The sequence below is a fragment of the Parus major genome, chromosome 24 (assembly GCF_001522545.3).
Source record: "Parus major isolate Abel chromosome 24, Parus_major1.1, whole genome shotgun sequence".
Lineage (NCBI taxonomy): Eukaryota > Metazoa > Chordata > Aves > Passeriformes > Paridae > Parus > Parus major.
The window spans coordinates 385,313-398,993 of NC_031792.1; the positions used below are offsets into that span (position 1 = coordinate 385,313).

A 13,681-nucleotide genomic window follows, 5' to 3' on the forward strand; every position below is an offset into this window, starting at 1 on the left:
GCTCGCCCCGGGCAGATGACGGGCCTGGACGTGGAGAAGGACCAGATCCTGGAGATGGCGTGTCTCATCACCGACTGCGACCTCAACGTGCTGGCCGAGGTGAGCGCGCCGGGCGGGGCCCCGCGGCAGCCCCGGCACCGCGCCGCTTCCAGGGGATGCTGGAACAAAGTGACGGCGGGCGGTCCCCGGCCCCGGGACCCGCCGGGATCCGCCGCTCCGCACCGGGAGCGCGGCACCTGCGTCACGCTGCGCTCGGTGTCCCCGGGCTGAAACCGCTCCCGCTCCCTGCTCTGCTTGTGCTTGCCACTAAACTTTTACATGCTTCTAAACTTTTTTTTCCATTACCTTGTATGTTTTCCTGTCCCTGACAGGGCCCGAACCTGATTATAAACCAGCCCGACGAGCTGCTGGAGAGCATGTCCGAGTGGTGCAAGGAGCATCACGGGAAGGTAGAGCCGATCCGTGCCCTGTGCCATGGCAATGACGCGAATTCCGAGTGATCCGCTGCAGCACGGCCGCCCGAGCAGACACAACTCCTGTGCTGAGCGCTTTGCAGCCGCACAGAGGGCTTGAAGGACAGGAGACAGTATCAGGCTTATTTTGTATTGAGGAGCCTGTGTGGAATGTTTTGCCCAAGGTCTCCGAGTCATCTGCGGCACAGTTCAGACTGCGCTCGGGGATCTTTAGCCTTCAGCCGCCTGTGCCTCGCAGCCTGCTTACTGATAATCTGGAATAGTGCTGGAAGCTGCTTCCCGGTTTGGGAGTGGGAAGCATCGGCACAGCACAAGAGCAGTGAGGCTCCCCTGGGAGGGCTGGAGCAGGCAGGGGGGCCAGAACGGGATCTGTCGCTCAGGGATGCACCACTGGCTCACATCTGCCAAGGCAGGGGCTCAGCCTCCTTTCTTCCAGTGTGAGGTTGAGAACTGGGGTTTGGCTCCTTGTCCTCTCACAGAGCTGCTGGCCACCTCCTGCCTCTGTGGGAGCCCTGGTTCAGGCTGGGTTGGGTGGGCTCCTCCTGCTGAAGTCTTGCATTAAATAATTCAAAATTTTTCCAGTGGGGAAGGGGAAGGTGAAGCTTGAATGCCTGAGTAAGAAGAGGTGCAGGATCAGTGCACAGTAGTTCAGAGCCAGTCAAATGCAGATTTCTTCTGCATGTGGGATTAAACATCCTGTAAACTCTGTCCCCTCAGTGCTGTGAGCCTTGTGGATTTTTTCACTGAAAGCTTCACTTTTGCAGCAAGAGATTATTTTTAGTTCTTTGGGCCACCAAAGAAAGGTTCCTCCTTGCCAGCAGCAAGGGAGCAAATGGATTTTCCAGTCCCTGATGATGAATTGAAATTCAAGTTAGTTTTCAATTAAGGGCTGAAGTTTTAAGACATCCATAACCCCCCCCCTCCTCCCCCTTCGGCATCTTGCTCTCCCTGGGAAGAATTAGCAAGAGTTTGGAAAATGAATATTAATTTACTGTGATGGGTGCTTTTCCCTGCTCCAGTCGAGGATTCCAGCTCGGCTTCAGCTCGGGAGTGAATTGGAGATGGTAGCATGCGTCCTTGCTGCTCCTGAGGAGCTACTTATTTTTAATTGACTAAGAGAAGAGAAGCAATTAGAATATAGATGAAAATGCTGCCACATAATGAATTTTTTAACCACCACTTGGATCTGTCAAGTAGATTTTTGCTGCACAGTCGTGGAAATATATAGCGTAGCCAGATGGAAATAAATCACTGAGAACACTTGGAGAGGATTTGACATTTAGCTATTGAAAAAAAAAAAATAAGGGAGGAACTTTCTTGATTTATAGGAATCTTGATAAACCCTGAAGGCAGGATCCTGTTTATTTGTGTTCACTGGTACCTGCTGCTCCCTGCTGGGGAGGTGAGTGCCTCTCCTGAAACAGGGATATAAAGGGATGTAGCGTTCTCCTGGCTGAAGCATTTGCAGGTGGGTAAACAACGCCTCATGTCTTGGTAACTGAAAAGAACTCTGAGCAAAGAAATCAAAAAAAGGGAAGGAAGAAGCCCTGAAGCCCACAGGAAGGTCAGTGCTGTCAGGACTATTTACCTGCCTTGGTTTTCCTTCCCAAGCAGGGGGTCCCTGGGGAGAGTAAAGGCTGGGGGTGTCCCAGAGAGCTGAGATACAGAGTTCAGGAGGTACCTGGGGAGCAAACAGCACTTGAAGGGTTGACCTTTCACTGCAGAGTTAAACATTTACTTGAGAACTGGAGCATTCCTGGTAGTGTCTGTGACAGGGTGTTCTTGATTTATGACTTGGCTCTTTTTTTGCAGTCTGGCCTTACTAAGGCTGTGAAGGAGAGTAAAATCTCACTGCAGCAGGCAGAGTACGAGTTCCTGTCCTTCGTGCGGCAGCAGACACCCCCGGGGCTCTGTCCTCTCGCAGGTGAAGCATCTTTCTTCACTACAGCATCGTCTGTCCTGCTCTCCCAGCGGGATCAACACCCACTGGCACGTGTGGCAGGAATGTCTTCCTGCTCTGTGCTGTGTCTCCTCCTCCCTTTTTGGATACTCCTTTTGGGAATCCAACCAAAGGCCGAGTAAGGATCTTCCAGGTGTCCTGTTACCCAGAACTGCTTTCAGAATTTCATATGTGATCCTGGGACAGGTGCTGAATGAGGTTAATACTAATGGCCACTTTCACTTGGAGAAAAACCCAATGTTGGAGTAATTCTTTGATATTTATCTGTGTAACACAAATTGTGGCAGTAGTAACTGAGGAATTACTAGAGGTATTAATATTAAAGCCTGTGTGATGCTGCAATGAAAATCTGAAAAACCTTTACAATCATATTTGCTAGAAAATGGGATAAATGAGCTGCTTGTGAATGGCTTTTCTTCCCCTGTGATCTCTCCCAGCTCGCTCCACCTGCTGCTCGTTTCCATGTTGCTCTGCAACGTCTTTGAAGAAACATCTTGTTTGTGTCTTTGTAGGTAACTCTGTTCATGCAGATAAGAAGTTCCTTGACAAATACATGCCGCAGTTCATGAGGCACCTTCATTACAGGATCATTGATGTGAGCACTGTCAAGGAACTTTGCAGGTAAGTGTTCCCCCCGTTAGGTGGTTTGAAAGGTCCCCTGGGATGATCATTCGTGCTGCTGGGGTTCTGCAGATCACAGCAAGGGGACTCTGCAGGGCTGTGGCCTCTCTGGGTGTCAGTGAAACCAAGGTTCCTTCACCAAATGTAACAAACCCACAGCAGCCACCAGATACGGTTTTGAATCCTTTCTCTTTCCAAGTGGCAATTTTTCTGCTTACAGGCGCTGGTATCCAGAGGAATACGAGTTTGCACCAAAGAAAGCGGCTTCTCACAGGTGAGCTTTGTGCCTCTGTCTCTGGCAGAGCAGGGCTTGTCCTGCAGAGAGCTCTGCTCTTCCTGAGCAGGATATGGGGATCCTTTGAATTCCAGCATCCAGTGTCTGGGGCAGACTCTGTGCTTCTGCACCCTGTCAGATGTTTGTACTCCCTGTCCTAAGCCAAGATAGTGTAGGGAAAGGGATTATTAAAATCCTGAGGACCAGAAGTTTCCTCAGCCCTTCTGATTTACTCTGCTCTTCAAAGTGCATGTTTGTTGACCATGCAAACAGTCACTTACTGGGGTTATCTGCCCCTTTTTTGGGCAGAGGTGGTCACAGAAACACAAAAAGAGGGGAACTGTGAATGGGAGGGCGAGAGTCCTGTTCCTGCCTATTTCCTGAGCTTGGAATGTGGCAGAGAAGTAGTGGGAAGGAGCCAGGGAACGTCTGTGGCTCTGCTCTGATGTCTGTGCTGGGCAGGAGGGAGGCTCTGGTACACACAGAGGAGGATGAGGAGGGCTGGCTGTCGCAGAGGTCCTGGCTGAAGTCGTGGCTGATGTGCTGCTGCATTGAGCTGAGCCCTGGGTGTGCCCTGGCTGGAGCTGGGCAGCTCTCTGGAGCCCTCGTCTCTTCTCTGGGATTGAATTGTTTTTCACAGCCGATGCTGCAGACCCTTTGGTTTCCAGCAGCTGTGTCCAGGGTGACAGAAACAAAATCAGCCGTGTGTTCCTCTGTGGCACATTGGCACCACTGGACTTTTATTGCTATTGAGACCATGAGGGTTATTTTCATTTCTGACAGATGCACCTTCCATGTGCACTGGTTTGGTTTCCTGCAGCCTGGAAGTTTTCAGAGGCATTAGGATCTGGGCATAGCTGGAGATGTACCCAGGCGCTTTGAAACCCTCCTTAATTCTCTTTCAGAGCACTTGATGACATCAGGGAAAGCATCAAAGAACTCCAGTTCTACAGAGACCACATCTTCAAGAGGAAAACGGATGAGAAGAAAAGGAAACTGATTGAGAACGGGGAAAGTGATAAAGCTGCCAGCTGATTTCCCCTCCCGCCACACCAGCCCGTAGCACACACTAGATGCGTCTCCTGGTTCTTTTTTGTTTGCCAGTCTCTTGGGAACCTGGGTTACCTTGTTTCTTACCAGCTGTTCAATGCAGACAGAAGCCTGAGTTACTGCTGCTTTTCAGTTTGGGCGGGGAATCAGCACGTTGGGCCTCAGCAGCGCCCGGGTTCGGATGTTCTAAAACACGCTGTTTGATACTCCCTGCACCTGCTTGTGGGTGCAGTCTTTCACCACACAATAAAACAGTTGAAAGATTGTGGTTTTGGACAGCCTTTCTTTGGTGCTCGCCACGCTGCCAGGTGAGCTGTTGCTGGCCTCCCCTGGGCTGTGCTGGGGCGGGAGCTGCTGGCCCATAAACCAGAGGGTGTAATGGAGCGCGGGATGTGCGGCTCCCAGGCATGTTTTTATTAGGGGCATTAATAATAATGGCCATCCAGGGCTTCTCAATCCTGCTGATTGTTGGAACACCTGCTCTGCCAACCCTGGGAATGATTGTTATTGCAGAGAGGCCGTTAAAATGGTTAATGGGGCAAATAAATGAGTCTGAAATGTCTCTCTCCTCTGTCACCAACTCCCAGGTAAACTGGCAATTCCAGCGAGGTTTATTTTCTGTGTGGGCAGGCTTGGAGCAGGGCAGAGCTGAGGGACATCCCTGCACAGGGTTACCCACCACAGTCCCTGTGGAGCTGCTGGGGCCCTGGGACAGCGCTGTGCTGAGGACACGAGGTTCATGTTCACACGTGCTGTGTGCCAGCAGCTGCCCAGACCCACATCACGGCCACGTGCCACCAGAATCCTCTTTGTCTTCCCTTTCCGTGCTAGTTTTCCCCCTTTCCTTTGACTTCTTTCTGACCTACTTCTGCTTTTCATATTTTATTCCTTGTTAAGATGCTTTTGTTTTTCTTGAAATGTTTTTAAGGAAAATATGCCACCTGTGTTTATACATTTTTAAATATTGTTTATTCTTGCTTCTGAAGTAACGGTGCCGTATGGAGGATTTTTATCTCGTTTCCCTGTGTTATGCAATAGCATTTCTGGTTTTCTGTGCTGGCATCATTTGAGGTTCCAATTTAGTACAAATTTGTCACGCACTTGGCAGAGCACAGATAAACCCCACCAAAGCGGGTGTTATTTTGGGCTGGAAACAAAGCTCCCTCCTGCAGCAGGGGCTGGGGAGAGGGAACGGGCTTCACATCATTCCCTCTGTAGGAGCACTTACACCAGTTGTTTCCATGCTCTGAAAGCTCCATCAGCATCACACAGTCATGGAGGATCCAGATACAGGGGTGTAAATAACTCTCTTTTTGGACATGGTAGCTAAAATAATTCCTCAAAGGCAAATCCAGAGTGTGCCTGGGAGCCCTTGGCTCCAACCCCTGATGCTTGTGGGTGTCTCTCAGATCGAGACGGTTCACAGCACATTAAACCTGTAAGTGCACAAGGAGCTTGTTCTGAACAGGAGCCCTCACAGCTCCAGTCACTGCCAGGATGGAGAGTTTCTCGTGTGGAAACTCCTTCCAGACATGAGCCAATTGAGTCTCCCACAATGGCAAAAAGAGCAACCAATTATCCCTCCCTCCCTTCTTCCCTCCCTCCTTTATCTTTTCTCTGCCCTTGCCTGCACCTCTCATTCTTCCCATCCATCCACGCTGCACTATTTGGGTGCAAACCACAGAAATCAGGAAAAAGATCAGTTCATAATATACTTTTGGCCAGTGTGGTCTGCTCCTGTTCTCTTGTTTTAGAGAAATCCTCCTGCTCCCAGGCACAGCTGCTGGCTCCTCCACAATGGGCCAGAACTTCTGCCCTGTGGCAGCTGCAGCACAGACAACATCAGGGGACAAAACAGACCCTCAAGCAACACCCCCCAGTTCTTTGGGGCTGAGCTGGGTGCTCAGAGGTGTCAGGGATGTGTTGGGGACCCTGCACTGCCCACCCTGGCACCGCTGCCAGCGCTGCCCACTGGCCCTGGGAGCTGCTGTGCGCAGCTGCATCGGCTCAAGGTCGGCTGCAGAGAGCCCGGAATAGAAAACCTTCAGACATGATTTTGTCTCCTTTTTTTCCTCCCACTGCCGCTGATGATACCCTTTTACTGGAATAACTCTCTCCTGCTGACAGATAAGCTTTTAGGGTAGTGAAATCTCTGTGACACTTTAAGTGCCCTAAATGACAAAACAAGGACGTGCAAGATTACCCTGCAACTACTCGGTAAAACACAACTTGTCAGGAAGTTGCCACAGCCGCCCAGGCCCCAGGAGGATGGGGCACCCCCATCCCTCCCCGGACTGTCCTCCCAGCAGGAGAGCGAGCGGAACAGCGTAAGCAGAGAGAGGGAGAGGGGCAGAACAAGGTTAGAGTGAGGAAGAGCCTCCCAGGCCATGGGGACGGAGGGTCCCTCTGGAATCAGGGACTTGTGTCTCTGCCGCCTCCCCAGTGATGGATGGGATCCAAATGGCCATAAATTGCCGGGTGCTGCAGCAATGTTTTATCCCCGTGCCGGAGGAGCCGCCGGCAGCGGCACGGTGCCACGCGCGGGGCACGGGCTGCCACTCACATGCCAAGGAGAGGTGACAGTCAGTGAGATCCATTCCCCAGCACTAACAGCAGCGGGGAGAGGAGCATAAATGGGTGTGATAATGGTGTGATAGGGCCTAGCAGACACCGTATTTTGGAAAAGAAAACAATTATCTGGTGAGTCAAGTGGCACCTACTGACCCCTCAGCTCCGGACACTGAGGGCAGGTTACAGAGTACAAATCCTTCTGCTTTCCTAACACCAAGCTTTGCTGTTTACCCTCCAAATCCCCTTTCCTGGGAAGCCTTGGGGTAGCTCTGTTCTCAGCAGCCACGCAGCCTGTGTGAGGGCACAGCTGGGGAAGCTGTCCTACACCTTCCCTGGACAGAGTGCTCTCCTGCACTGCACTTGCAAGGGAATAAAATCAGTGTCTGCTCCCAACCCAACAGACAAGACCAGAGGGAGGATCACGCTCTCCAAACTTTGCAGAAGGGAAATGAAGCACAGAGAGATGAAGTGACCTCCTTAAGGTCGCATGGGAAATTTGTAGCAGAGCCAAGAACCGAGCTGAGATCTCCAGAGTCCTCATCTACTTCTTCCACTGTAAGATATTCCTTCTGCTTTCCCTCCAGCCAAGTTAAAAATAAAGCTGAGTTTCGTGTCCCTTTGGCAGCAACGTGACTCCAGCAGCAGTCTGGTCCATGAGCTGCCAGGGCTGCAGCACCAGAGGATCTGCCAGGCTCTCCACAGTGCCCAGTCGTTTGGGGGGTGGCCGCATGCATGGGTGTATATTTCTGTGCATATATTAGTTATGTGGCACTTCCTGCCTCGTAATTAAATGGAACCTCTCCACAGGCCCCTTTGAAGGAAATCTCTGTTGGTTCAGAGAAACTTTCATCGCCAGCCAGTGCTCTGCAGTGTTTGCTCTCATTGTTCCTGCCAGTCAGGATAAAACTCCTCCTAAGGACAGAGAGGGTGGCTCTGGATTCCCAGCGCCACCACACACGCAAAGCCCACCCTCTCTCGGAGGGGAAAAGCCTGTAGTGGAATCTGCAGTAAACCTCAGCCGTGCCCGAGGGCTGGGGAGCAGCGTGGGAGCTCCCCCGCTGTCCTCACTGCTGGCTCTGGATGTTTGTGTCCCCTCGGGGTCCCCACGAGTCCTTCCACCTGTTGCACACTTGCATTTTCTGTGCCCGGCTCCCCAGCAGCCGTGCCAGGAGCTGCCTTTCGTGGCAGGGTGGTGGGATGTTCCCCGCCAGGTGTGTCTGCAATGCCTGTCCCTGCCCAAGTGCTGACACGCACAGCGCTGCTCCTTTACAGCCCGAAAAACACCAGCCAAGCCTTTTCCCTGAGCTGCCGTTCCCTGGTGGCATCGCTGCTGTTGCTGCAGTCGGTCTTGTGGTGTCTCCCGAACACAGGAGCTGCGAGCAGGGCAGCGGGAGGAGGAGCGGCTCCAGGAGGGAGCGGGGCCAGGCAGGGATGCTGCACAGAGCCCACGGCTTTCCCTCGGGGGCTGTTTCTCCGGTCCAAGGGACGTCTGAAGGGTGCATGCTACCTTTCTAGATACAATCCCTTGTTTCCACAGGGAAGAAGAGTTTCCTGCAGGAATTAGATTGTTTTGTTCTTCGTTTGCAGGGGGGACAAGCCCTGGCTGAATCCCCCTGTGGTATCTGCATAAGCCCAGGACTCGTGTCAGCACAGGAGACAAGAGTCCCACCTCTCTGATTCCCCCGTGACTGGTGCCACACGCTCGGTGTTGTCACTCCATGTCCCCCCACCTTGTGTCCATGTCCAGGGCAGCAGTGCAGTTTGGAATGATGTTTTTGGTCTGGTCCTCTGCAGAGGACAGGCTGACAGGACCCAGGTACCAGCTGAGGAGCAAGCCCACAGCTCCACAGAAAATCCTCTTTCCACCCCTGGCTCATGAGCACCCACCCAGACAGCTTGTACAAGATCCGAGTCAGCCTGTGCTCCTCAGAGTAGATAAATCAGGGCTAATAAAATGTCCCCCACCCAGAACAAACTGTGATAAGCAAAGGAAAGGAGAGGAATGCGTTCCTGGCATGAACAGCTGCATTTCTCTGACCAGGAGTGCTGCATGCACGGGATGCACTGAGGCACAGAAAGGATCCTGCTCTGCCTGGTTCTGACCACACCACGTCCTGCCTCACTGCAATGGGTCTGTTTTCATGTCAGGCAGCAGAAATGAGAACAATGTGCTCTGGGACAATTATTTCCCTTTCCAGAGGGACAAAGTGACTTGTCTTGGGGTCTTTTCCATGTCCTCTGCTGTGTGCTCTAATTGCCCCAAGATGCTCTACCTGGAGAGAGCCTTAATACATAATTATATACCATTAGCAATGAGAATAACATGACAACTGCTTTGGATAATCACGGAGAGCACTGTTCCTGCCAGTCTCCTAGCTACCACAGCACACACGTATTTGGCTCAATTTGTACAAGAGGGCATTTTGGAAGAATTATCTGAAGCTGGAAATAAGAACAGCAGACACACAGTCCTGGTTTCATGGGACTCAGACGGAAACCAACAGGGAAATTCACTGCAAAGGCAAATCAACTAGCAGGATTTTTAATTTTTTAAAGCCACCCCAATTAAGAGCAGAGGTAGTGTAGCCCGAAGGAAGCCTTCAGAAGATTGCAGATGCTCTCTGCCTGGAGATCGTGTGATATCTGGTGTTGATTTAAAGACTCTGGGAAGCTGCACTGCCATCCCTAGGTAAACCATTCCCATGTTTTATGACCATGCTGCTAAGAATTTGTCCCATATTTCTTGCCTGAATTTGTCTTACTTTCATTCCTAACCACTAAGGATCATTCTGCCTTTCCCAATCCCTCTGCCCATCCACATGCCATCAGGATTTCCCTCTTCCTGGGCAGGCATGGCACTGTCAACACTCCCTCAGCCAATCCTCTCAGCACACCTCATCCCTTTGCTTCTCTTCCTCCTGATTTCCAGAGATGTGTATCCCCATTTCTAGAAATCATCCTTACAACACCGGTGTGTAAACCCCCACTTAATCGCTGTGAGGACACGCCCAAGTCTTTCTTCTGAAGCCGGAATTGTCTTTCTTGCCTGAAAGAAGCTTGCTCTACAGCAGCTCCTGGGTCTCACCCCCACCCAGGACTCCCTGCTTTGTCCTCCCCAGAGCAGGACCAGGTTTTATTCCAGCACGACAGCAAGAATCTTGCTGTCCTGGGACGTTTGGAGGCTGCTGGAAGGTGCTGCTCACCAGGTGCTGCCGTGTGCTGCAGGACTGGGTGCTCCTTGCTGGGGGACGTGCCTTGGTGCTTCACTCCAAGAACACAGAGCCCATGGCAGTGAGCTGCCCACATCTCCTCCCTGGCCAGCGTGAGGTCCAGCTCGGCCCTTGTCCTGCAGGATGTCACTCGCTCCCTCGTGCTCCCCCAGCTTTTCCCTTTGATGTGTTTTTCAGCCTGAAGGACAACACTGACAACCTGTCCCTGGAGAATGAAGAAAAGCAAACAGGAGCCTTCAGAGGTGCTCTGAGTGCCAAGGACAAGGCTGGCTGCTGCCAAGGTCACAGGCATGAGGATATTCATCTTCATTCCTCACCATCACCACACAGCCCCAGCCGGAGAGAATCGAGCTGCTTCCGGCTGCACGTGTTTAAAGGATGAGGGAGCACAGGATGGTTCAAGAGGAGATTGCTTCATAAGACAATGGCTGAGCTGATAATGCCAGCTAAAGTCGGGCCACTGGGGACCTCTTACAATTTTAAGATCCAATCAACTTTAAAATATTACTGTCTCAGGCAGGCGACAAGTCTTGTAGCAGAAAACAAGTGATCCTCTTTTATTTACGGAGGAAAGGATGTTCCCCCTGTCCTCACCCACGTATTGAAATATTGATGGTGTTTGCGTAGCTGTGTTAACATCACATTTCTAGAGCTCAATCTCTAAAAGCTCTGGTTAAAACACTTAATGCCATGATGCTGGCTGCTGGGGAGAAGAGGACAGCAGGGATGCAGGGGGCAGGGGCAGCAAGGACACGAAGAAATGCCTCAGGGAGAAGCTGCAGTCAGAAGGGTCTGGTATCTTAATCCCACTCTCTTCCCAGTGAAACCTCTGGCTCCATCACCTTCCTGGTGGCCACGTCACTGCTCTGGAGCAGCTTGTCCAGCACCAACAGATGCCCAGCCTTTGAGGAGACTGTGGCCTTGGGTTAGAAACTCTGAAATTTTCAGGTGCATCTGAACCTCCTTCACCCCTCATAGCTCCCATCTGGAATTACACAAATTCCTGCAAGATTCAAGCCTCACTTGCAGAAACTGAGCTTGGGAACAGCTCAGCAGGAGCAGGCATGCTCTGGTGTCTGGGCTGCTCTGGTCTCTGGTGTCAGTCCTGCGCTGGCTACGGCTGCTGCTGTCTGGGAAGCGCTTGCACGACACATCATCACTCTGCCTGAGCCTGGGGCCACAGCGGGACGGCAGCGGTGAGGACTGCATTATATATTTTATCATAAACACAAAAGCAACAACTACCACAGATTCTTAATAAAAATGTGTCTCTGGCGCCCGTGCAGAGCGTGAGTTAAACATTGTACCATCAAGCAATTTGCAGCGCCTGCACATGCGATCGTGCAAATGTCCCCAAAGTGCCCCACGGAAAAGTCAATAACATCAATAAAATCAACAACAAATAAAAGCAGCCTGGCTCAGCAGCAAGCTCTATTCACAGGGAGCATCTCAGCGACCTTTTGAACAGGCTTAGTGTGAGAAGCATCCCCACGTGCGTGCAGGACGGGCGCTCTCCTCCCCGAGAGCAGCTGCTGTGACGAGAATTGTCCAAGGACAGGAGCCACAGCACCGCCCTGTGCCTCCTCTCTGGACCTCATCAGCCTTCAGGTGGCCAGCAGTACATGTCTCCCGCATGCCACTGAGCATCCCTGGCACCTCTACCAGCACCCACTCATCCCAGGTGTCTGCAGGATAGAAATAATAGGTAAGAGCCACCTTTGCAACCTACTGCCCTTTGCTGGGATTTAAAAGACCTCTCCCAAAACTTATTGTGTCCCATGTCGCCTGGCACTGCCCTCCTCTTTCCACCTGCCAGGACCTGTGCTCAAAGCCGTGCACCTTCTTTCATTATGTGCCCATTCATCCATCCCTGAGATTCACATTCCTCTTCCTTTATGAAGAATTAACTTGTTGGAGCTGATTTATGAAGACTGGCAGGCACCTGTGCTGGAGCAGGGCTCTGATACGTTCATCATGAAGTCCTGTAGTTATTCCTAAAAGAGCTCATGTTAATGCCTCACATTAAAATTCATATTTTATTTTTACATAACTAGATGACTCTCTGCAATCTTTAAGATATGCCCTTCAGAACCTGGATTTTTTAATTTTTTTTATTTTTGTGAGGGATTGAAGCTGTGTGGTGACAGCTTCTCATAAACACGGGGTGGCATTGGTGCAGGGTGGCAGGTCGTGTGCCTCGGGTCTGACTGACAGCGAGGACTCGCCAAGGTACATCCTCCGTCAAACGTAACTCGCTTTTGTTAGCGCAGCAACAGAGCCGTTTTCCTTAAGAACATAACCTTTCCCAAATCTCCTTTTGCTAACAAGAGGCAGCTTGCGCTGGAAAAGCAGCAGGTTGAGCTCTGCACTCTTCTGGAAGAGCCTTCAACACGCGAGGGGCAAGCGGAGCTGAGCGGGGGCGCGCGGGGGAGCAGCTCCAGGGAGCCTTCGGTGTGAACCGGCTTGCAGAGCAAGTGATGGGCATGAAAGAAGAGCTGCAGGGGGCAAAGGCCTGAATTGTTTGGTGGGAACATTCTTTCCCCTTTCAATCCAATGTGTTTCATTCCCTGGTAGGAACAAATCCACTGGAACCCACTGAATTTGGCACAAGTTCAGCTCAAAATATAATTGCCCTCAAAACTCAGGCTGGCCAAATTCAAGGCCAGCCTCACATCCCTCATTTTCCTGACATGTTTCCATTTGGATGCCAAACACACCTGAGGCATGACTGGGGACCCTCAGCCTCGTGGGGATGGGGGCTGCTGGCAGCTCCAGGGGGTGTCCCCTGCCCACGCAGCCCAGAGCCAGCCCTGCGGGAAGGCGTTGGTGGGAACAAAGCTCCGCAAGCCAACAAGCGGCTCCAGCATTCTGCTGCGGATCATAATTGACCACTGAAAGCCTGAGCTACACTACTAATTTGATAGGACTGTAATCAATTGTGTTTCTTGCTTTCAGATGCAGAAAGAGAAAGAAAAGGAGTGGGACAGTTAATCTGATTTTTTTTCCACACCACTGCTGCAGAAAAACCTTGTCCCTTGTTACTGTTTATGTTCAGAGCAGACTGCTGTGTTGGAAACACACATGCATGATCCCTGCTCCAAAGAAGATTTGTCCTCAGCCAGGCAGACCCAGAGGCCATCTGTGGCATAGCTGTGACACAACTTTTGGCTTTCTCTGCGGGATGTGGGGCTTGGATGAGCCGAGCAGCCAGGATGGCTCTGAGCAGGAGGGGCCACGCTAAGCGTGCCACTGGCGCTGGCCATCGTCCAGGCCATCAGGGAGTGAGTGGATATCTTAATCCTGCTCCCACCCTGGATCCGATCCAAGACAGATTGAAGTCAAAGGAAATCTTCCCGTTGCTGCCCTGGGCTTTCAGCCAGACAGGCAGTGGCGTATGGAGTTCCTGGGACACGAGACAGAAGGACAGACGGAAAGCCCGAGCAGAGCTGCTGTGTGACTCCCCTGTGAATGCACAAGTAGGTTTTGCTGCAAAGAGGACAGG

The 13,681-nt window shown here is 51.7% G+C and overlaps 1 protein-coding gene across 1 annotated transcript; it reads left to right on the top strand.

Annotated features, from left to right (window-relative positions):
- The first annotated feature begins 6 nt into the window (after positions 1 to 6).
- Positions 7 to 4,643, top strand: REXO2 (RNA exonuclease 2). The gene is made up of 6 exons (XM_015649534.1): positions 7 to 99; positions 372 to 449; positions 2,286 to 2,397; positions 2,946 to 3,054; positions 3,275 to 3,328; positions 4,234 to 4,643. The coding sequence occupies exons 1-6, from the start codon at positions 16 to 18 to the stop codon at positions 4,361 to 4,363; spliced, it is 567 nt and encodes a 188-aa protein (XP_015505020.1). The 5' UTR covers positions 7 to 15; the 3' UTR covers positions 4,364 to 4,643.
- Positions 4,644 to 13,681: the final 9,038 nt, after the last annotated feature.